The sequence below is a fragment of the Schistocerca serialis genome, chromosome 2, assembly GCF_023864345.2.
Source record: "Schistocerca serialis cubense isolate TAMUIC-IGC-003099 chromosome 2, iqSchSeri2.2, whole genome shotgun sequence".
NCBI lineage: Eukaryota > Metazoa > Arthropoda > Insecta > Orthoptera > Acrididae > Schistocerca > Schistocerca serialis.
In genome coordinates, this window is record NC_064639.1 from 94,391,995 (window position 1) to 94,416,721 (window position 24,727).

The window sequence follows — 24,727 nt, forward strand, 5'->3', positions numbered from 1 at the left end:
GTGGGTCAGTGTTGTGTTCGCAACAGAGTTCCGAATTCGTCTGGAGAATAATTCTCGGCGCATTCGCGTCTGGAGCGTATCTCGAACACGCTTACGGAATTCAAACATTCTGGAAAGAGACCGATATCGATGGGGATCCTTCATGGTGTGGGAAAGGATTGTGTTGACCACTGGAACACCTCTTCATGAAAGTGTACGGGTAAATCAGCAAGGTTTAACTGCAGTCAAATATCGGGACGAGATCTATGGACGAAACGTGCGGTTATTGCGAGTTGGTGTGGACACAGATTTCGTACTGATGGACGATAATGCTCGACCTCATAGAGTACGGGTGGTTGATGTTTTCTTCAAAATGGAAGATACTGCATGCATGATGTGGCGTGCTCGCTCTTCTGATTTTAATCCCATAAAGCATGTCTGGAATGCACTAGGGAGACGGGCTGGATCACGTCAACATCGACCAACTACTCTCCAAGACTTGCGAGCAGCGCTGCAGGAATAATGGCCGTTATTGCCTTAACATGAAATTGATGACATCATTCATAACATACCCTGTCGTTGTCAGCCCTGTATTGATGATGCCACAAGTAGTCACAACCCATGCTCAGCACATTAATCGGTTGTCGGAATGCGTGTGCAAATCCGTTAGTTTGGAAGAAACGAAGAACATTTTTGTCTACCGTTATGCAAGTTACAGTTGTTTACGATCTGTGTTCTTTACATTGTTTGTGCTTTACTATCACCTGTTTACACTGTTTTGTGGCAAAATAGACGCAACCTAGCAAAATTTCCGGTTCTAGTTTTAATTTTGTACACCAATGTATATGACGTAAGTGACCGTACTTTTTTATTGAATTTCTTGGAGGGTTCATTTTTTTTTTCAACACCAACCGGCTGTAGACCGAATGTATTGGACATCAATTTCAACTTTTTACCTCTACCCGTTATTGCGTTTCAGGAATTGTAGAAATACGCCTCCAAAGCCCTCGATCACAATAGAGCAGTCTTAACGGACTGACAGAAGCTGGAGAACAAATAAAAAAAAGTATTTTCCGGCTTTTTTCCTTTAATTGTGCTGTGAAACCTTGTTTCTTGTCAAATTTCATGATTATAAGTGAAAGGGAAATACCCGTTAGGTTTTGTTCAGTGAATTTCCGAGTATTAAAATATGTGACATAATCGCTTCATCCTTCGACTGCGTTAACTTAGAAGCTTAAAGGTTTTATGCTGGCAAGGGACTGTAGACCTTAGTATTTGAAGCAAATTTCGACTTGACATCTCTGCCCTCTTGTGGGAAAACGGGGCCATAACAAACAGACAGACAGCAAAATGATCACGTAATGATTCCGTTTTACCGAATTATTACCGTACCTTCCAACCAAGAACGGAAGCGCTTGCTCGACGGCAGCTCACGCGTGGAGGGGTCAGCCAGGGCTGTTGTTTGGGAAGCGCAAGACGACGGCGAGCGAGTGGCGACCGTCGCAGGAACGACCCACCTGGCGTGTCCACAAGTGGGACGAGCTGCGCGGCGCCGGCTCAAAGTGCGGCCCTGCCCGCCTCCAGCGCAGCTCTCTGGAAACCGCCTAGAGTGGACTGGACCGGCCTGAGCCTGCCTGAGCTCGGGTCGCAGAGCGCCGGCCGGGCCGCGTAAACACGGCGCGGTGACATCAAAGGCACGGCTGGGGTCGAGGGCAGGGGCGCTCCTAGCTCTGCTCTGGGGGCGCGGCTGCGCCTCCGCCGCGAGAAAACTTGCGTGCGTGTGCGTGTGCGTGTGTGTGTGTGTGTGTGTGTGTGTGTGTGTGTGTGTGTGTGTGTGCGTATGTGTGTGTGTTTGTTTGTGGGGTGTGAGTGGGATTGCCGATACACGTGCGAGTTACCGAATGTGGAGGTGCCGTGGCCTTCCGCACGCGTCTGTACATGCCTCCGGAATTGTTCAACCACTTGCACGGAGCGACATTTCTGCGCAGAAATGATCCTCCAGGGGCCTGAGGTCTTCGTGGGAGGAGCGAATTTGTTTTTGTTTCCTGTCCAGCCCTACGGTCGCAGGTTCGAATCCTGCCTCGGGCGTGGATGTGTGTGATATCCTTAGGTTAGTTAGGTTTAAGTACTTCTAAGTTCTAGGAGACTGATGACCTCAGAAGTTAAGTCCCATAGTACTCAGAGCCATTTGAGCCAACCTGTCTAGTCGTGTCGCATAGCTTGCAGTAATTAACGATTTGCGTTACTAGGAATTACATTAAAATCTTAAGCATGGCTGCAGCAGGAAGGTAGTATTCCAGAGCTCTTGACCCGTTTCAACCCATATGAATGGGCTTCCTTCAGAAGCCTTATTTCGTTTTACATGCTGATCATGATGGCTGTTTTTACCTGTTTGTCAATTTTAACTATGGTTAAGTCTGTTGGTGACACATCATGATGGCCCATTAAGTGGATTGAAACCTAAGTCAAGAGCTTTTGACTACTATCTTCCGCAACTGGTGGCAGTTTTTATTCGATATATTAATTGGTTTTAATATACAGGACAGTTATAATGAAACTCACTCCTTGTGAAGGCCCACATGATAAACGATAGATTGTAGGACAATGAAATTCCGTAGAAACATTTATAAGAACATGCGGAAGAGAAGTAACAAGTAAATTAACGAAGGAAACACGTTATAATTTCTACATGAGGGTTTAACATTTGTTAACTGCGTACCGCCGGCCGCGGTGGCCGAGCGGTTCTAGGCACTTCAGTCCGGAACCAAGCGGTTGCTACGGTCGCAGGTTCGAATACTGCCTCGGTCATGGATGTGTGTGATGTCGTTAGGTTAGTTAGGTTTAAGTAGCTATAAGTCTAGGGGACTCATGACCTCAGATGTTAACTCCTATAGAGCTCAGAGCCATTTGAACCATAACTTCGTAACATTTTCGTGTTCCAGGTTACAAAATGTCGATCAATGTGACGACCACCTACATCCACGACGGTCTAGAACCGCGTGGTAGATACGATTTCACGACTGTTCGAAGCGCTTTCCGAACAGTGGGTCATGCTAACTTCAGCTGTCTTGTCACAGCTCGTGCAGTGCTTGAAGATCGCACACTGCTACCAGCATTCTTCAAAAATTTGTGGCTTCCAGGAGCAATTCCTAAGCCTCCAGTTAATTCTTAACGATGTTCTTCAGTTCCTATCCGGAAAGAGAATCTCTCCATATTTTTTTAATGTATCGATACTCGCTAAGAGCAGCAACACTATTTATTTTTTGTTTTTGCTATAACAGCATAATTAGAAAAGCCCTGTTCATCTTGTCCAGACCCATGTGAATTGTCTGCAACGTATTCATGCTTGTGTTTCAACCCCACGTCGCCATACCACTACTGGCGCCTAATGGCAAATCATGGCACCAAATGTAAATGTCGTGTGACTAGGGCCTCCCGTCGGGTAGACCGTTCGCTGGGTGAAAGTCTTTCGACTTGACGCCACTTCGGTAACTTACGCGTCGATGGGGAGTTGAGAAGATCTCCGACCCAGCAGGGAATCGAACCCGGGCCCTTATGATTGACATTCTGTCGCGCTGACCACTCAGCTACCGGGGGAAGACACTCACGTAACTAACACTACTGAGAACGCAAATCCTGCAGCCCACAATCTGAACATGTTTCCCGTAAAGTTGGGTACTCATACGGTAAACAATTTTCCTTCTACTCCTGATCAAGTTGCGAAACTTTAATTACAACCACCCGACATGTTGTAAGGTGGAAAAAACCGCACTTCTTCACAATAATTTATTTTGTCGTTATCACAATGAGGTTCCGTTCCCATCATCAGGTATTATAAGTTAGGTTGGTTACTGTCAGTATGTGAGTTGGTGAAGACGAGGAATGTGAGAGCGAAAAACTACCTGACGTGCCTTGCACCCCGCAGGAATTCCACTTCTGTACAAGTACCAGTCCACAAAACAATCACAACTGACCCACAGACGTCCGTCTGCGGTGCTGGTGCTGGGTTTCCCTTCCTCTGAACCGTCGCCGTCAAATATCTATCTCTCAGCTCGACAGGGGACTCTGCAGTGCGTGGTCTTATGCTATCCTACTCAGAGGGTACTTCGTAGAGTGGTAGGCTCCCACTAACGGAGCAACCGTATAACTGTGCACTTCTCACGTTATGTCCTTTGGACTTGGCTGCCACAGAGTCATCGTCCTTCCTGGGTACCATCCGAACCCCACGAATTTCTGGACGTAGCGTTAGTTGCATGCGTTTGCAGCATTCGTCGGTACCTTGCAACAGTTTTTAGTCTGAACTGGTACCGAGGTTTTGGGTGCTGCAATTACAGCCTAGCCTGCTGTAAACTCAACTCGATGCAGATCACGTTCACGGTATGAGGAGATATATGTATGACACCTGGGTACCGATCACCGATCACCCGATCACCCTGCCTAAGAGTTTTTAAGGACTATGATAAGGTAAGACTAAGAATGGAAGCAGTATGGAATCGCTAATAAAACTCTAAAAAAAAAACCAATTTGAACGAAGTTTCATAATTCATGCAATAACATGTAAGATTTGTTCACTTGTAAGTAAACAGGAGAAAGCCAGTATGTTAAGAGGTAAATAAAAGGGGATAAAAAATAAAAAATAATGGAAGTTTGAGGTCCAGCGTCATGTCGACAATGAAGTCGTAGAGGCAGATGCACAAGTTCGATTCGAGTAAGGACGGAGAAGGAAATCCTCTTCCAACATACCATCCTGGCTCTGGCCTTGCGTGAATTAGGAGAACCATTGTATTGTATGGAACTGGGGACCTAGAAACGAGGGAGAGGCTTCGTCCCCGCCCTCGGTGGTTCACAACTCCACAACAGGTTACAGCAGTCCACTCACCCCACCGCTGCCCCACACCGAACCCAGGGTTATTGAGCGGTTCGGACTCCAGTGGATCTCCCCCTCCCAGTCTCCCCCCCCCCCCCCCCCCTCGTCAACGTCGAACGTCTCACACTAGACGACTGTAGCCCCAAATGTTTGCGTGGCAGAGTAATTATGGTGTACGCATACTTGGAGATAGTGTTTGCGCAGCAACCGCCGACATAGTGTAACGGAGGCGGAATGAGGGGAACAAGTACGCGTTCGCTGAGGCAGATGGAAAACCGCCTTAAAAACCATCCACAGACTGGCCGGCACACTGGACCTTGACACCAGACGGATTCGGGCCAGGGACCGGCACGCCTTCCCTCCTGGAAAGCATTGCGTTAGACAGCACGACTAACCGGGCGGGCTAGGAGAACCATAAAAAAACCTAAATCTGGATCGCTGGGCGAGGATTTGAACCACTATCCTTCCGACTGCTAGTCATCAAATAATTCAAAGTCGGTGGACACTCTGGAAGGGAGCCTTATCACTTGCCTCAGGTGACTCATCTATTACCTGAACAGTGATTTGATGTTGCTGCAGGCGTCGTGTCCCACAGATAGCCGTTCTCCCGATGTCCTGCTACACAAATAAATCTTGATTGGGAATTTTCTGTTCCCTGTTGATGAGGAGCTCAAATCTTGTGGCCATTTCCCTCATTCTTGTTCCTCTTCCCGTTTGTTGTGTCCTCTAAGTAATCCCATCTTCTTGTGTTGGAGTTGCTAAGGCCGGGTTCAGTCATATCGTTGATGCTAGGAAGTGTCCAGTTTGGCCGGCCGGAGTGGTCGTGTGGTTCGAGGCGCTTCAGTTTGGAACCGCGTGACTGCTACGGTCGCAGGTTCGAATCCTGCCTCGGGCATGGATGTGTGTGATGCCTTAGGTTAGTTAGGTTTAAGTAGTTCTAAGTTCTAGGGGACTGAAGACCTCAAATGTTAAGTCCCATAGTGCTCAGAACCATTTGAACCATTTGAACCATTTGTCCAGTTTGTCCGAGAGCTTCAATCTACGGGTTTCGCGAGGCCTGCATTTTGTCTGCAGGGAGATCACGTAGTCTCGCAGCAGCGTTTACGGGGTCGCTGGACACCGACAATTTGGTGTACGATCTCCGAAGGAAGGCCACCATTCACATATAGGGCTATATTTAGCTCTCAGTTTTGCAGAGTTTGGAGCCTCTTCACCAGCTTTCAAGCGGCGCTGCCCCACACCACCGTAGCGTACTGGAGTCCAGGTTGGGGTAGTGCGATATTCGGTATTACGGCGAGAAGTGGTGGGAACGTCAGAGTGGATTCAGCACCGGCTAGCTGGCGGCGGGTCTTACACAAGAGTTTACCCTGTTGTCAGGGGTATGTCGTGGCCATGATAGGCAGTTGTCCTGTGTGACGCCAAAGTAGCGTCTTCTATCGCCCCAGGCAGCTGGTGTGCCGCTAATGTTGATCTGCTGAAGGTCCTGTGGAACTCGTCGGCGGGGAGTTTTCTACCACGCTCTGCCAACGCTCGTTATCACCGAGACGTGAGCGCTGGCAGCCCCACAGTGTCAACAGCTTCACCACGTGCCTAGTGGTACGACCGAGGTGGCAGGCGGCGAAGGCTGGTACTGCACAGTGCCTCGACGAAGCACGCAGTCTATCTTACAGCCGCGACGCTCACTGCTGTCGAAGTTGTTATCGGGCGGTGAGAAAGGTTGCCGTCTGTAAATGCCATAAGAAAAATCTCGATTTTTAATCCTTTTTCCTACTCAAATTACGCAATAGTTAATACATTTTTGCATCCCAAGCATTAGTACAATATCAAAAAACATGAATGAGGACAAAATAAATGCAAACGGAGGAAAAACTTGTGAATGAAATGAGGCAGGCTAACTGCAGCTTACCTGGCGAAAATATTTCACGCACAAGAAGAGCGTAAATGCAAACCATGCTTCGGTTACTTCGATATCCGTTGCCAAAAATCTTAGTATTCTGTGTATTTGAAGTTGCTCGAATTATAGACAGAAATATGATTCAAAGATTGTTTTAAATTGTCGGTTATATTAGAGGTAACATAAACGTACATAATATAGGCTACTAATAATTCTTAGTCATTCATAACGACCGACAAAAAGGGGGGCGATGGTAATCTATAAAGTAAGAAACAAGCCAGCAAGAGAACTAGATAAAAATTAAATAAAAAATAAAAAAAACGACGGAAAAATTTCTATAAAGAAAAAAAGTATTGTGTGTTGCCCCCTTTAATGTAATATAAGTAGTAATATTTTGATCACAGCGTCATCACATCGTGGGACCGCTAAGTAAGTAATTAAATAGATAACAGCAGCTGCCCTTTGTGGAACAACATAGTTTCATTATTGCTCGGTACACCCCTCTTCTGTTTGGCTTAATCTCTTCCCTCATCCGTGCCCCAAGACAGATAGCGAAGTTATAATTACAGTTTATACACGGTGTTTCGTTAAGAGCGTGCAAAAGTATGACAGGACAATAGAGGATGGTCCACTGAACAATTTGAGTTAGCGAATCTAGAGTCAAAGAAGTCAGCTTAAGGAGATAGCACGAATAAATCCACATCATTGTGTACTTTTCACTTAAATTAGTTACAGTTAACATCTAATACCATTACCGAAACAATGAGCGTGCCATTTGTACTGTATCTTACAAAATGTGCTAAAACCGACGGCCATCAACCGCAATGCAAGCATGATATCGGCAAATAAGATTCTAACGCACGGTGACAAATATTCCTGGTGTGTTTCAATCACATCACAGGAAGTTTCAATTCTGGCAACTATTTTTATCTCCGTATCCACTGGGGTCTCATACACAAGTGACTTTAGATATCCCCACTGGGAATGATCGTGGGGATTCAGGTCAGGTGACCTCGCAGACCGTGGAATAGGACCTCCACTTTCAATCCAGCCACCAGGAGATACACCATAGAAATGGCTGCGGACATCCACACTAAAGTAAGGTGGTGCACCATCATGTTGTATCTCTCACGAACAGCCATAGGTGCGTTTTCCGACAATGCAGGTACAACTCTTTGCGCGAACCTCAAGTACAGGAAACCATTCAGACGGCTAGGTAGACTTCCTACTAATAATTCTCCTTGTTGCCTTCCAGGAAATAAAGAATGTACATGTGCATAAGCAGCACAGTGCGTATAAACTTGTACGCATGTTAGTTGTAAATAAGCTGGAAAACAGTAATGCTAGTGAAAGAGGTAGACCAGTTTTCTTCCATATCTTCTTAAGCTGGCTTCTCCGTTCCCAGGTTCCCTACCTCAAATTTTTCAGTGTAGCACGCTCTATTTCTCGTTACAATTTTGGACACTCTTCCGGAAACACCCTGTATAGAACATGAAAACGAATCCGTCTTTCATTAACCTATCATTGTTAGAGAATAGAGTTACCTATTTATTTTAAATCATAATTTTACATAATTACGTAAAAGCTAAGTTTGATGCATTAATCCTTCCTACGAGGTGTCTGTCCTGCGTTGTTTTGGTGACAGCGTATTAACTGACGCTTCGCTAAACTGCAAGTGGGAGTCGCACGATGCTCATACTACTTGCAGTGGATCTTGACGCAGTGTGGAATTCCCGTGTGATGGTCTGGATAGATGTCTGGCTATTACACAGTACGAGCCTCTTCAGCTGTCGGCGGTCTCTGTCAGTCAGCAGGCGAGATCTGCCTGTACACTTTTGTGCTGTATGTGTGACTTCATGTTTCCACTTCACTATTACATCGGAAACAGTGGACCTATAGATGTTTAGGAGTGTGGTGTGGAAATCTCGATTACAGACGTGTGACACAAGTGACACCCAATCACCTGACCACGTACGGAGTCCGTGAGTTCCGCGGATCGCCTCATTCTAATGACTTCTGAGGTCGCTGATTGGAGTACTTGGCAGTGGGTGGCAGCACATTGCACCTAATATGAAATACGTATGTTTTTGGGGGGCAGCCGGATACTTTTGATCACATACTGTAAATTCGCCAGTCATCTAGCTTGCCATCTGACTCACCGTGTGACACGTCAAGTAAATGAAGCAAACTAACATGTGGAAACATCCGTCGCATGATGAGTCTCTCTTTCACCAGTTAGATCGTTCTTTTCATTCTCAGCTTTTTTACTACGTATTTTACTATTTCCGAACATATACCACAGAATAATTTCCCGTGTAGTAAGTTCGTATACTGGGCCTGTATAACCTTTGCGTGAGGTAGCAGCTCGCAGGTGCAAGTTCTGTCCTAGAGCGACAGATGGCGGGACAACTGCAGACAGACACTGTGCCTTGTGCAGCACGATACATGCGTCGATTCACAGCACGTACAGACACCCGTGCAGGCACATCGCTGCGTGTGGGCCGGGCTCCGTACTGAATAATCTGGTCTACATATCGGATAAGTTTAACGGACTTGTACACATAACTATTCAATACCCGTTATCTTAGCGATTTTCCTGTATTGCTCAGCAGAACACATATACTCATGGTGCAGTTATGGAGCAGGTAGAGATACCTGAACAACTGCCCTTCAATAATCTACAAACACGTATCATCTCGTGCTAAAAACATCGAGTGGAAAGTATTGTCCCATAAATAGGAAAGGGCTGTTATATACCTGACGCCGAAATCATTTTCTTTAACTAATTTTTTACGTGCTTCTTCAGTAAAGGAAGTTCGCTCACAACAGCAGATCCAAACAGAAAATCAATGACTCAACTGTGGAATTGTCTGGGAGAAATCAAAACTACGGTCAATGCAACTGTGAAAGTATTGTGAACGGTCATCGTGACTATAGGCCGTCGTAAAGTTTTTAAGCGACTGAAGTAGTTAAACAGCTACAAATCTTTCAGTTATTGAGTCTTGTGTTGTTTAACACTGTCTAGCGGGTCAAGGCGACAATGGTAGACCTTCATTAAACTGATTTGATAGCCTGAGACGAAGACGCTTGCACATCACAGAGTAGCGTGGAGAACTGTTTCAAACCAGTGTTCAGACACCACCATCAACAAAAATGTAGCAGTTTAGACAGTTAATCAGTTCCTACCAGTAAAAGTTACCATTTAAACCCGCGGAAAAGCCGGTCACATGGTTTGTCTCGTACGCCACAAACCGCCAAGAGTGTGAGGTTCACATCGCAGCAACGAACATGACTCTTTCACGACCGCCACGGAAGCTCAGACGCACTCACGAAAAGAAGGTGTCAAATGAATATTTTCATTTGTACCAGAGGCAATCAATTTAAACTTCAGTTTTGTATTATTCTGGACTGTTGTATCACTTCCTTTAAGGAAATTCAAACTGGACAAGACTTGGGAAGGCAGTCGGCTGTGGCGTAGTTTAAGATAAAACGTCTCACCATTGGCCTCTACCAATATCCGAATAATGTGGAAAGCCTCTCGCATATCTATGGAAAGGCTGTGATTCATGTTAACGAAGTATTGATTTACATCTAAATCTACATCAATACTCCGTGAGCCACTGCACAACGGAAGGTACCTCGTACCAGTACCAGTCTTTTCTTCTGTTCCACTCGGTAACAATGAAGAAAAATGCCTATCTATCAACCCTACTTTTCTCAGCTTATCTTTCTGCCCTTACTTGGGCTCTAAGTTGTCGGCAGTAGAATCGTTCCGCAGCCGGTCTCAAACGCCGCTTTTCTAACTTTTCTCAATAGAATTTCACGAAAGGAACCTTCAAAGTTTCCCATTTTTCACGGGGCATATCCGTAATATTTGCATGTTGTTCGAATCTGCCGGTAACGAATCTAGCAGCACGCCTTTGAATTGCTTCGACCTGGTGGGGATCCCAAAAACTCGAGCAGCACTCAGATATGGGTCGCATTAGATTTCTATACGCCATCTTCTTTATAGCTGAACTACAATTTGCCAAAATTTTCCCAATAAAATGAAGTCGATCGCTTGCCTTCCCTATCAACAACGTGACGTGCTCGTTCCACATCGTATCACATAACTGTGTTACGCCTCAGTATTTGATCGATGTGACTGTGTCGAGCAGCACACTGATAATGCTGTATTGGCACGCTGTTTTTTCTACTCATCCACATTGACTTCCATTTTTCTACAGTTAGAGCAACCTACTGCTCATCACACCAACTAAAAACTCTGTATAAGTCATCTTGCACTCAAGGACGACGCCTTAAATCACACAAATTTAAAGGCTGAAAATTCAAAGATATACTCACGAATTGCAATTACGATCAACTCAAATTTATATTATCACATAGGTAATCTTGCGGTTAACCAAAGACAGCGTTTTGTTGGTTTAAAGTTAGAAGATGCAACAGGTCTACTAAAGGCACTGCCTAAACTACGCTTATCCATCCTGTTAGAGTACTTCCTGTGCGGTATGGGATCCTTACTAGGTAGGACTGACGCAAAACATCGAAAAAGTTCAAACAATTACATCTTGTTTTGTATTGCAACAAAGTAGGCGACTGAGTGTCATGAATATGTCACGCCAGTTGGTTTGGCAACCATCCAAACAAAGACGTGTTAACAAAGGCGTTTTAACAAAGGCGTCTGTCGTAGCGGCGAGAGATTTACACTAAACTTCAGTCTCCAAACTTGTCCTCAGAAGGCGCAAAACGTTTGTTGACAAGCAACATTATAGGGAGAAACTGTAATTGTAATAAAATAAGAGAAGTCAGAGCTCGTACGGAAAAATTTAAGTGTTCGTTCGTCCCGCATGCTATAGGAAAGTGAAACGGTAAAGAAACAGAGTGAAAGTCGTTCGATGAAGACTCTTACAGGTACTTAACTGTGGATTTAAAGTGATCATGTAGATGTACGCCACAGCATAATTAGCCAACAGCTCAGATTCCTGCTCAGTTTGTTCGTCAGATCATTTATGTAAACAGGGAATATGTGCGGTCCTATCCCACTTCCCTGGGGCTCTCCAGACGAAACCCTTCTCTCAGACGAACGCTCCGTCGAGGACAGCTCGGGGGTTATATTATTCAAGACGACTTCAAGCCACTCACATAACTGCAAACCTAATCCGTAAGCTCGGGCCTTCGTCAGCGGTCTGCAGCAGGGCACCGTGTCAAGCGCTTTCCGGTAATAAAGGAATAGGGAATCCGTCCGTCGCCCTACTTCCTTGGTTATATGTTCAAGACTTCCGAAGTTATGGATACTGGTCTGTAAGTATGCGAGTCCGTTCTCTTACCTTCCTTATACACAGGAGTCACTTGCGTAATTTTTCCGGTCGCTTGGGACTTTGCGCTGGACGAGAGTTTCTGGATAAATGCAAGCTAAGTAAGTGCCCAATGTTGCAGAGCACTCTGTGCAAAAATAGAGTACAATCTCACCTGGACCTGGCAACTTACTTGTTTTGAACTCTTTCAGTTGTTTCTCTTCGCCAGAGATGCTTATTACTAAGTCATTCATATGGGAATCTGTGCGATGGTCAGCGACAGTATCTTTGTACGATTCCTTAAACGTGAAATTTAGAACTTCACGTTTCCTTTGCTCTCTTCTATTGCCACCCGAAAATGATCGTCATGTGACTGGCTGGAATATTTCGACCTGCTTATCGATTTTACGTGTGACCAGAATTTTCTCGACTTCTAGGCAACAACTTTCGCTAAGGTATGACGGTGGTAGTTGTGTACGTCTCTCTTCGATCTTCTTACACGCGCACATTTAGCTCTCGTCGCTTGCGGTTTCGTTTTGAACCGAGAATACGACAGTTCCTGTTTCCTCATCATTTTCAGAATTTTATTATTATACCACATTGGGTCTGTTCCATCCTTAATCAACTTATCTGGCACGTATAACTCCCGAGCACGACTTATAAACGATTTAAACTTTGCCAATAATCCCTCCACCTCCGTCTTAGTGGAAATAAGTGATGTCCATTCATCAGTTAATGGTGTCTGACGAAGAGCATATGTTTTAGAAACTTAACTATGTGACGTCTATTACATGAATTCAAGTAGCGGTGAAGACACATATTGATGCAGGGGTTCTCGGTGCAGCCAGTGTGAAGGCATGGAAACAGAATTATATGAAAAAAATTTCATGAGCGCAGGTTGTTTCCGAGCCTGTTACATCTCTTCCTATGCCAAATGGGTAACTACCGCAGAACGACAGCCGAAAAAGGAGAAAAGCAGTGATGTCAAATGCAAAATTGTTTGGGGAAACGAAACGGAATGTAATATGCATTTCAGGTTTGGAAGCCACGGTACAGTCATGCTAGAGTGAACCACTTCTGAAGTGAGAGAAAGAAAAGACATCACGTCCCGGGGAAAGGCTCAGTACAATTCTATTGGAGGCGAGCGAGCAGACAAACACTGCCCGTGGAACACAAACAGCACACTCTTTTGTTTCCGTGCCTACGCGGCATTCGAAAAGAGCTGATGAAAGTGCCACGTTCTGCGGGGAAATTCGACAGCCGAGCTGAAAATGGTTTCGGAATGAAAGGAAAGTGTGCGTCATGGAAAACACATGTGAGGTGTACAGTGGAAGAGAGTTACAAAATGCTTATGTTTTGCTTAAGGACAAATAAAAATGCAACATAGAATGAAACAAAATCGTTGCTATTAACACGGCCCCTTATAAAGAATCCCTTTTCTGTTCTGAAGACTAAGCTCCTTCACAGAGGGACATTGGAGAATGCTATGGAAAAAAACGAAACAGCAATGGCGTTAAGAAACAGACCAACTTAGTTCTCAAAGCAGACAACGCACCAGGACAGTTGTACCTTGTATCGTCTCGCGTTGAAGGAATTCTTTTACACGGAGCGAAAATCGCAGCTTGTCAGCGCTAGGAATGCATGTATTAGAATTTTTCTTTGACCGTGTACTGCTGCGTATACGCTACCATGTACACGACCACTCCTGCAGGTAGTGAGGCAGTCCGCAGGTTCGCCTCCTTTGAGATGGAACAGGGCGAGAAAGGTTGTGGTGCGTCACCGCTAGGAAACGTAGCTCGATGAAACTTGGACCATACGTAGAAAGAACTACTACTGTTTAGTCCTGGTAGAGGTAACCGAAAGAAACACGCATTAAGACTAACAGAAATGACTCTCTTATTCAAAGGCAGTAGTTGTACTGGAGTCACTGTGATATGTTATAGCTCACTGGACATTATAAAATGTGGGAATGGTTGTTAATAGCACGTGGGATCGGTAGGGACAGTAGTGAGTGTTGCGTAAAGTGCTCCCATGCTGACCATAAAGTTGGTAAGGAGTTCTGGTGGATGCCCACTTCATTCCTCCACCAGCGAGATTGAGAACTGCCGGATGATCGATGGTGCATTTGGACGTCCTGCATCATGTCTCCCCAGCGGACGCTACACGTGGTAGATGGAGTTTCAGTCGGGGAAAACCTGCAGGCTACTCGAGTCACCTAATATCCTCTCATTCCAGGAGCCCTTCCACCTGTTCAATTCGTTGCGGTATAGTATTGTCATCCACAAGAATAAATAAAGGTAGGTCCGAAGGCACCCCTGAAAAGACGCACGAGGGGAAGCAGTACAGTATTACAAGAAAGCTGACCGGCAACTGCGTCGTGTTCAACGTCTCGGAGGTCAGTACGGCAATGCAGTGTTATGCCTCCCTGGACCGTACTTCGTGGATCACCAAAATGATTGTATTCGATGATGTTCCTGGGTCAACTACGTTTTCTGAATTCTCGCCATATGAGGGTACGTCCGGAGTCACTTCGGAGAATGAATATGCTCTCACTGGAGAATATATTCCAGAATATATTCCAAAATTCGAATCAAGGACAGCTGCCAACATAAGTAACGTAGAAGCGGATATCCTCGGAGTAGTGACGCAACATAAATCACAGAATGAGATTTTCACTCTGCAGCGGAGTGTGCGCTGATATGAAACTTCCTGGCAGATTAAAACTGTGTGCCCGACAGAGACTCGAACTCGGGACCTTTGCCTTTCGTGGGCAAGTTCTCTACCAACTGAGCTACCGAAGCACGACTCACGCCCGGTACTCACAGCTTTACTTCTGCCTTAACTTAAATCACCTAAAAAAAGCAAATCTTCCGGTGCAGACTGTATACCAGATAAGTTCCTTTCAGTGTACGCTGATACAATAGCACCATACTTAACAATTATACACAAACCGAAAGATCGACGAAAGATCCGTACTCAAAGACTGAGAAGTTGCACAAAAAAAAAAAAAAAAATGTGTGTGAATTCCTAAGGGACCAAACTACTGAGGTCATCGGTCCCTAGACCTACGCTAAGAACAACACAAACACCAATGCCAGAGGGAAGACTCGAACCTGCGGCAGAAAGGGCCGTGCAATCCGTTACATACCGAATCAAACCGCACGACTACTCCGTGCGGCGGGAGTTGAAAAGGTCAAACGAACATTCCAGGAAGGTAGTAGGAGTAATCCGCTAAATCGCGGACCCATATCATTAACGATGATGATTTTGGAACATATATTGTGTTGGAACATTATGAATTACGTCGAAGAGAACCGTTTGTTGACACACAGTCAGTCGGCCGGAGTGGCCGAGCGGTTCTAGGCGCTTCAGTTGGAACCGCGCTACTGCTACGGTCGCAGGTTCGAATCTTGTCTCGGGCATGAATGTGTGTGATGTCCTTAGGTTAGTTAGATTTAAGTAGTTCTAAGTTCTAGGGGACTGATGACCTCCGATGTTAAGTCCCATAGTGCTCAGAGCCATTTTTTTGACACACAGTCGACACGGATTTAGAAAACATCGTTTTTGTGAATAACGACTATTTCTTTAGTCACACGAAGTGTCGAGTGTTATTGACAAGGGATTTGAAATTGATCTCGTATATCTCGATTTACAGAAGTCTTCCGACACTGTCCCACACAACCGGCTTGTAGTGACATTGCGTGGTTATGGAATACCTTCTCAGTTATGTGACTGGATTCGTGAGTTCCTGTCGGAAAGTTCACATTTCTTAGTAACTGACACAAAGTCATTGAGTAAAACAGAACCGATATCTGATTTTCCCGAAGGTAGTGTTATAGTACCTTTGCTGTTGCTTATCTATATAAACGATTTGGGAGACAATCTAAGGAGCTATCTTAGGTTGTTTGCAGATGATGCTCTCGTTTATCGTCTAGTAAAGTAATAAGAAGACCAAAACAATTTGCAAAACGATATTGAAAAGATATCTGTATGGTATAAAAATTGAAATTGACTCTAAATAACGTAAGGTGTGAGGTCATCCACATGAGCGCTAAAAGGAATCCGTTAAACTTCGGTTACACGATAAATCAGTCAAATGTAAAGAGGATAAATTCAACTAAATATGCAGCAACTACAGTTGCGAACAACTTAAATTGGAACTTACTCTCAGAAAATGTTGTGGGGAAGGCAAACCAAATACTGCGTTTTATTGGAAGAGCTCAAAGAAAATGTAACAGATCTGCTAAAGAGACTGCCTACACTGCGCTTGCCCGTCCACTTTTAGAATATTGCTGCTCGATGTGGGATCATTACCCGATAGGATTGACGGAGTGCATCCAGGAAGTTCAAAGAAGGGCAGCGCGTGTTGTATTATCGCGAAATAGGGGAGAGAGTGTCAGTGAAATGATACAGGACCTGGGGTGGACATCACTAAAACAAAACCGTTTTAGGTTATGGCGGGATCTTCTCACGAAACTTCAATCACCAAGTTTCCCCTCCGAATGCGAAAATATTTTGTTGGCACTGACCTACATCAGGATAAGACATGATAAAATAAGGGAAATCAGAGGTCGCAGGGAAAGATGAAGGTGCTAGTTTTTTGTGCGCGCCGTAGGAGGTCGAAATAATAGAGAATTATTGTGACGGTTGTTCGGTGAACACTCTGCCAGGCACTTAAATGTGATTTTCAGGGTATCCACCTAGATGTTGATGTAGATGGAAAAGTGTATGCAACCTCATTCCGCTTTGGTCCAGCCCTACGCTGTTGGAAACTTCCTAAAACTTTTAACACGGTACAGTCACCAATCAACGTTATTCTGACACTGTATTCCTTCCTCATTTGCGTCTTTTCGGGGGTGCATTCGGCGCTGACGTCACTTTCATGGACGGGAATACGCGACCGCAGTGAACAGCGCAGGTGGAAGAGCTCTTGGAACGAGAGGGTATTAGGCGGACAGAGTGGTCTACGCGTTCCTCCGATTTATAACCCATCGAACACTTGGGGAGACTATTGCAGCACTTTCACATGCACCAGCAGTTATGAACCGCACCGGTGTAGGAATGAAACGTCGTAGTACGAGAATTCCTTACCAGATTTGTGGAGAACTTGAAATCACATTGCTGAACATGCGATGTGATCCGTGGTAATTACACAACCAACTGAGAACCATGTCACACCTTTTGTAACGTGAAGGGACTATCACATTCTAACAATTTTCTTTGAATAAATGTGATATTTCTGTTCATCTCAATGCGTATTTTTTTTAAATCACTTTCCGTACTGTACTGAAGTAGTTCTTTCTTTGTATGGTCCCACTTTCCTCGATCTATATTACGTGGCAGTGAGTGACACATCATACGAAAGTATTACAGGTAAAATTTTATTGTCTGACGTTGTGTTGGGCTTAGTTGTCGACTGGTCGTGTTATCTATGGGAAGAAACGAACAAACACCATCCGCACAGGCCTTAAACGCCCAAAGTTACCGACCGACCGCGGTGTCATCCTCAACCCTTAGGCGTCTCCAGATGCGGATACGGAGAGGCATGTGGTCAGCACACCGGTCTCCCAGACGTCGTCCGTTTTCGTGACTTCTCAGTCAGGTAGCTCCTCAATTCGCCTCACAAGGGCTGAGTCCACCCCCTTGTAACAGCACTCGAAAGTGCTAGCCAAGCGCGACAGCACTTCGGATATCTCACGGAACCCGATGTTACTACTGCGGCAAGGCCGTTCGCACGTCATCTCCGCAACCAACTATAATACCTAATAAGCACCTAATGTCTGGTGTATACAACACTCAAATAAGAAATTAAGTATTTTCTATATCAGTGAGTTCTTCGATTATTTTCAGTTGCTCTCAGTAAAGTACTTTCCTACCCCCATTTTGTTAACGGATCGCGATGTTTAATCACCTAACACTGTTATACATATATCTCTGGTCCGCCACCGCAGTCGAGTGATCAGCGCACATGGCTGGTGTGTGGCGGGCGCGGGTTTGATTCCCGCTACAGATGCGTATTTTTCCATTGGTGGTAAGACTAGTACGAGGTGCGCTCACCTCGTGACGGCACTTGAGGAGCTACCTACCCGAGGAGTGGCTGCTCTACGGTGTGGGAAGTCTGCAAAACGGACGGGAGATGTGCTGTGCTGAACACTTGTTGTCCCTCCGTACCGCATCCCCCTGACTCCGCGAGGCACAGGATGACACGGCCGGCAGGCAGCACTTGGGGCTTCACGGCATGGACGAGGAGCCCCTTTTAAATGCACGGCTGTGGGAAACAATCGGAACAGCCCGTGTTGCAGGAATAGCGCGTTGCAGGATGTGTTCGCTGATACATAACTGTTAAGAAAAAGAAAATAGACATTTTGCGCCGTTTCCTAGTCAGTTAGAATTGAAGTTAGTCAGCGAGGCCGTTGACCGCGTAAATTGAAGCAGCCCGCCAGATACAATTAGTGTTGGTTGTTTTCATAGCGTATATTATAGCTCACGTGGCTGCTCAGCCTTCGGTTCGGGTTATATCCTTACTACCGTACCACGTCCATGGTTTGTATTTCTCTCTTATTGGGTTTTAGAAAACTGATGAAGGACACGGTTGGCGACATCGTCTTTGGCGGGCAGCTTCAATTTGCGAGCGACGGCATGATTGCCTAACCCTCCATACTAATTACCTCAGAAACTGCGCATTGTATCGAAAGTTTTCCTTAAGAAATATTTCTCAGCCCAACATACGCTCCACAAACCTTACAAGCTTTTCAGATTATTTCTGTGGTGTCACCGCCAGACACCACACTTGCTAGGTGGTAGCTTAAATCGGCCGCGGTCCATTTAGTACATGTCGGACCCGCGTGTCGCCACTGTGTGATCGCAGACCGAGCGCCACCACAAGGCAGGTCTCGAGATACGGGATAGCACTCGCCCCAGTTGTACGACGACTTTGCTAGCGACTACACTGACGAAGCCTTTCTCTCATTTGCCGAGAGACAGTTAGAATAGCCTTCAGCTAAGTCCGTGGCTACGACCTAGCAAGGCGCCAATTGTAACAGTGCATGTATCTTACGAGACTCATTTGTATAGTCAAGAGAGATGTATCACAAGGAGTGATTAAAAGTTAAGTATATTCCAAAGCTACGTATTTTCTTTATAGCAGTCATAACGTATCCTGTTCCAGACTTGACGCCAGTGGGCGTGTGTGTACGCGTGCCTTTCGGCTCCCTTCTCAGTGTGGCGTAGCTAGCTTGTTACGCCACAACAATTTCTTACCATCCTATAAATCTCGGTGAACTATTTCCGAACCACAGATAACACTCCTTCAATCCTGTACTGTTCACTAATTAGTTTTATCAGTGTATGTGAGCAATTGAGTTAAACCTCCATCCAGCAAGGCACATCTGCGAATGACTCTCTTCATAAATATTTCAACAAACATACAAAAGTCAATTTTTACCTTTTGTCTTCAGAAATCATTTCGGCTTGTTTATTACACAAAGTATACAAAACACAATTACCGTATTACCTTTTGTATTCAATCGTCACTTCACGTTGGTGTGTTCAACACAAAAGAATGCACTCCAATGCTACGCAGTGAGACTTTCAGTAATAGCATGCATAGTACTGATTACAACAATGATATTCAGTACGGGATACATCATCCATCTCCTAACTGTCGTCGTAGAAGAGTTTTCTCTGCCTTAGGCTTTTCCCAGCAGAGGACAGGTGAAATATAAATCCAGCGATTCGAAATTTTTGTGCAGCACGAAGAACAGCCGTCGGCGCTCGTCTCATTACCACAACGTTCATGCAACAAAGAAGAACACAAAAAATACAGTGTTCATTTTTACTTTACATAATTACAGAGCTTACGGAGAATTTAGAGGTAAGTCTAAATTTCGTTGAATCCACGTTTGTCCCTAAAGTAACAGCATTTTAGTCAATGTTTCACACGATGTTATGAGAACATGTTAAGTATAATTCCAGCTAAAATTTCACCGCTCTAGCTGTAACATTATTGGAGATGGACTGATGTTTCGTTGTGTAAACAGAGCTGAAAAACATCTTTTTAGCGAATAAAATTTTTTCTCTCTCGAAAACTGCTAGTCTTACAGCAACGAAATTTTTGCTGGTGTTTGATTATAGTACAGAAATTGTAAAAATGATAATACAACTTGGGAAAAATTAGTGCTAATCTGCTCGCCTCTGAAAATGTGGCAGAAGAGACTTCCTTCGTCAGTTGCCACAACAGAACATAAATTAAATATAGAGGTCATGTTGATAATGCACCGCACCCACTAGCTATGGGGCCAATAAAGTATTGCGAAGTTGACGGAATAATTAGAGGAAGAAGCGAAAGGGTTGATAAGAAAAGACTAGAGTAAGTAATCAGCGACATCTGTTGGTATAGCCGCCATAATGCAGCATAGACGAGAAGTCGGAGGAACTTAATCGCCACAGGGCCTAACGTACCATGTGAAACACAGTTCCAAGTAAATCGTAATAAAATATTGTAACAGTGGCTTAATAAGATTATCTTGTTAATGAAATGTATTGCATAAACAGAGGAATGAGAAACAAACACTAGAGTAAAACGAACAAAGAAGAAAATAGAGCAAATGTATGATGCAGTTTATACTATGTAAACGGAGGGCAAATACACATGCGACAGGCGTAAAACCTCATCAAATAGAGTAAAGTAGGCATTAGGTGCTTTTACCGGTTCCTGGTTTTTGGATTTACTAAATTCAAGCTCTTCCAGTAAATCGACAGCATGACATTTTCGCAATCTGCGTAAAGTACGCATACTTTTCTCAACGTTGTCCATAATATGGCCGTTTTCTGGTAAGTGTAACCCAAAGGCAATTTCGATACTTGGCTGTAAATTTTCTTTAAACTTTACGTCAAAAGAGAGGGCGGTTTGGCCGATATAATACTTATCACAAAGTATTACACTAGGTCCTGTATACACGACACCAGTCAAAATTGTCATGCGCGCTTCTCGGCTTAGTTTGAATTTGTAGGGCGTTGTTCGCATGGAAACGGCCCTGACTTTAGATTTATGATAGATTTCTCTATTTCCTTGGACATACCACCCCCACAAGCCCCTTCCCTGACGAATCTGAGTGGCGTTGCCTCTGAAATGTTTTCGTCACCCAGACGTAAGAAACCCGGATGATTCCCACACTCTAACTCCTCTCATGTAAGGGTCAAAAGAAGGAGTGAAATGTGTATGAAGAGGTGCGGCACCTTCTCATCACGTGACATGTCAATGATGACTTTAGGCAGAACAGTCCTGAAATTTGGTGCTAATGTGCTATCATTAACACACCTCACACCTCACGTGAACCCTTGAGCTGTGGCCACGTGTCGACAGTTTTGCTGTCAGAAGCGCCGCCGAGTCCGTAAAGATGACGTCGCAGGGCGCCACGCTGTCGGCACCTTCGAACCATATTTCAAACTCATACATCACAATCCGGAATAACTAGAGGGTTCCGAAAAAGTGATCCTCTAATTCCGTTACGCAGTGTGTTATTAGACTGCCTTAAGAAAATTCATGGTGGTACGGGAGATAGTTTGCACTTTTCCTAGACAATGGAAGCAAGAACAGAAAAAAGATAGAAAATGTTCCGTTGCATTTGGAGACGCAGAGTAATGTTGCACTATCTGATGTCTGAACCCTTTCCTCCAGTCTTTCCAACTCTGTGTAAAACGGTCTCAGTGAAGTCACAAGTGCTGCAGGTATGCCTAATACATTGTACTGTTGCTAAAGAAAAGACTGAGAACTTCCGTAATTAAAGATGGAACTAGTGACAAGGGAATGGCTGACAACTTCCGCAATTAAAGAGGAAATTTGTGATGTTTACTATAAACTTTCTATTTGAACTATGTTTCGATTGCTGACATTGCACCTGATTCAAAAAAATTAATAAGATGGAAAGCGTTGAAAGTATGCAGTACATTGGCGTCGCAGAGCGGCAAGCAGAATAAAATATTGCCTGTTGTATGAGTTTTATGTCTCGCAGATGTGCTCGCTGTTGACTTGATCCCCTGTGTTGTGCAGATGACGGCGCGCCGCCGGTAGCCCAGTCCAACGATGGTTTCCTCAACTTCAGCTCCATCAGCCGCGAGCACATGGGCTGGTACAAGTGCACCAGTCGCGACGCCAGCTCCATCGGCTACTACCTCAACGTCATCTGTGAGTACATCACGATACTGCCTCATCCTCACAATTGATCGCCGCGAGAAGTAGCTACGCAGTATAGGGCGCCTTACCACCGTTCTCATGGCTCCCCACGTCGGAGGTTCGAGTCCTCCCTCAGGCATGGCTGTCTGTGTTGTCCATAGCGTAAGTTAGTTTAAGTTAGATTAAGTAGTGTATAAGCCTAGGGACCGAGGGCCTCAGCAGTTTGGTCCCGTAAGACCTTACCACAAATTTCAATTTCAACCTGAAGGTAATTAAGAAATTTCCAGTTTCCTCACAATTGATCTAAGAATTTCATACTATTCATTCAGTACCTATTTGAGTGTAGCACACTACCTCCTCAACTTCAGATGAAACCCACGCTACTATCCCAGTGTCTTTTGTGTCTAAAACAGCCACTTCAATTCGAGTGTGAGTTTCTACAATATCGACTGAATGTTATAATACGTCAAGCTTGTACAGTTCCGCACTGTCATCTAATAAACCAAATTTGTGTGTACGGAATACTGGACCAGATTAGTGACTAGACCGAGGGCTTGCTTGCAAATACACGGTCCAATCATATTAATATGATCAGCGCCTATGTTCGATATGAACGTGCACTGATCACTCACTGACGGCAGGTGCCACGACTTGCAGTCAAGGATATACACTGAAGCGCCAAAGAAACGGGTGTATGCATGCGTATTCAAATGCAGATACGTATAAACAGACAGAATACGACACTGCGATCGGCAACGCCTATACAAAACAAGTGTCTGGCGTAGTTCATAGACCGATTACTGCTGCTACAATGACAGGTTATCAAGATTTAAGTGACTTTTAATGTATGTGGCGTTATAGTCTGCGAACGAGCGATGAAACATAGCATCCCCGACGTAAAGATGATGTGGGTACTTTCCCGTACGACCGGTTCACGAGTGTACCGCGAATATCAGCAATCCGATACATCAAATCGATACCGCTGCGACTGGAAAAAGATCCTGAAAGAACGGGACCAATGACGACTGAAGGGAATCGTTCAACGCAAATTTCTGCAGATTTCAATGCTGGGTGCTCAACAAGTGTCAGTGTGCGAACCATTCAACAAAACACCATCCATATGGGCTTTCGGAGCCGAAGGCCCATTCGCATACACTTGATGACTGCACGACAAAAAGCTTTACGACTCGTCTGGGTCCGTCAACAACGACACTGGACTGTTGATGACTGGAAACAAGTTGCCTGGTCGGACGAAATTGTATCCAGGGGATGGACGTTTACGAGTATGGAGACAACCTCACGAACCCATGGACCCAGCATGTTAGCAGGGTATGTTCAAGCTGGTGGAGGCTCTGTAATGGTGTAGAGCGTGTGAATTTGGAGCGATACGGAACCCCTGATATGTCCGGATACGAATCTGACAGGTGACACATACGTAAGGACAATGTCCGATCACCTGAATCCATTCATGTCCATTGTGCATTTTGACGGGCTTGGTCAGTTCCAGCGGGACAATACGACATCTCACACATCCAGAATTGCTACAGAGTGGCTCCAGAAGCGCTCTTCAAAGTTTAAACACTTCCGCTGGCTACCAAATCACCAGACAAACATTATTGAGCATATCTTTGATTCGTTGAGACGTGCTGTCAGAAGAAATCTCCACCCCTTTGTACTCCTACGAATTTATGGACAAACCTGCAAGATTCATGGTGTCAGTTCCCTCCAGCACTACATTAGTCGAGTCCATGCCACGTCGTGATGCCGCACTCCTCCTTGCTCGCGCGCGCCCTACACGATGTTAGGCAAGTGTACCAGTTTCTTTGGTTCTTCAGTGTATAAAGCATGACGTTGAGTGGGAGTAATGCGGAAATGCCGGAAACATTGCAGAAGTTTTTGTACAACGGAAATTGAGCGATTTATCTGACGTCGAAAAGCGAATGATCATTGGCTTTCGGGACAAGGGTGAAAGCATTTCTGAAACGGCTAACTTGTGCCGTCGTGGTTAAAGTACAGTACACCGTATATGGCAAAATGGCGCTATCAAAAACCGCTGTGGAAATGCGTACGGCCGAGCTGACGTGCATCTATTGAGCAGCTCACCACCCACATGAGTTAAGGAGCCACCAACAGGTCCTCCCCAACGACTGTTGAGCAGATGTTGCTGCATATGGGCCTCCACACCAGGCAGCTGGCCCATGCAACCGTTCCTACTGCTCTTCATCGGCAGCGAAGGCTGGAATTTGCACGCCTGTACCGTATCTGGACGCCCACTAAGTAGCGACAGCTGGACTCTTCCAATGGGTCATGTTTTATGCTCCATCAGATATGTCGACGAAAGGATCCAAGCAGGAGGGAGCGCTAAGGTCTCGGAAATATTTTCGTGACATTACCCGGGTGACCTCGTCATTCTGGAAGTCACAGAGGATCAACACAATTATGGGTCTATGCTTCGGAACCATGCCCACCACTGCATGTAGTTTATTTGTCCTCGGCACGACGACATCTACCAGCAAGGA

At 45.1% G+C, this 24,727-nt stretch overlaps 1 protein-coding gene across 1 annotated transcript in view; it reads left to right on the top strand.

The window, feature by feature from the left end:
* The window catches only part of LOC126455748 (hemicentin-2-like), a 408,606-nt gene that overhangs the window by 279,142 nt on the left and 104,737 nt on the right, over window positions 1-24,727 (top strand). Inside the window, exon 7 of the mRNA XM_050091516.1 lies at window positions 22,086-22,220. Coding sequence (XP_049947473.1) covers window positions 22,086-22,220 — 135 coding nt within the window. The remainder of the gene's footprint in view (window positions 1-22,085; window positions 22,221-24,727) is intronic.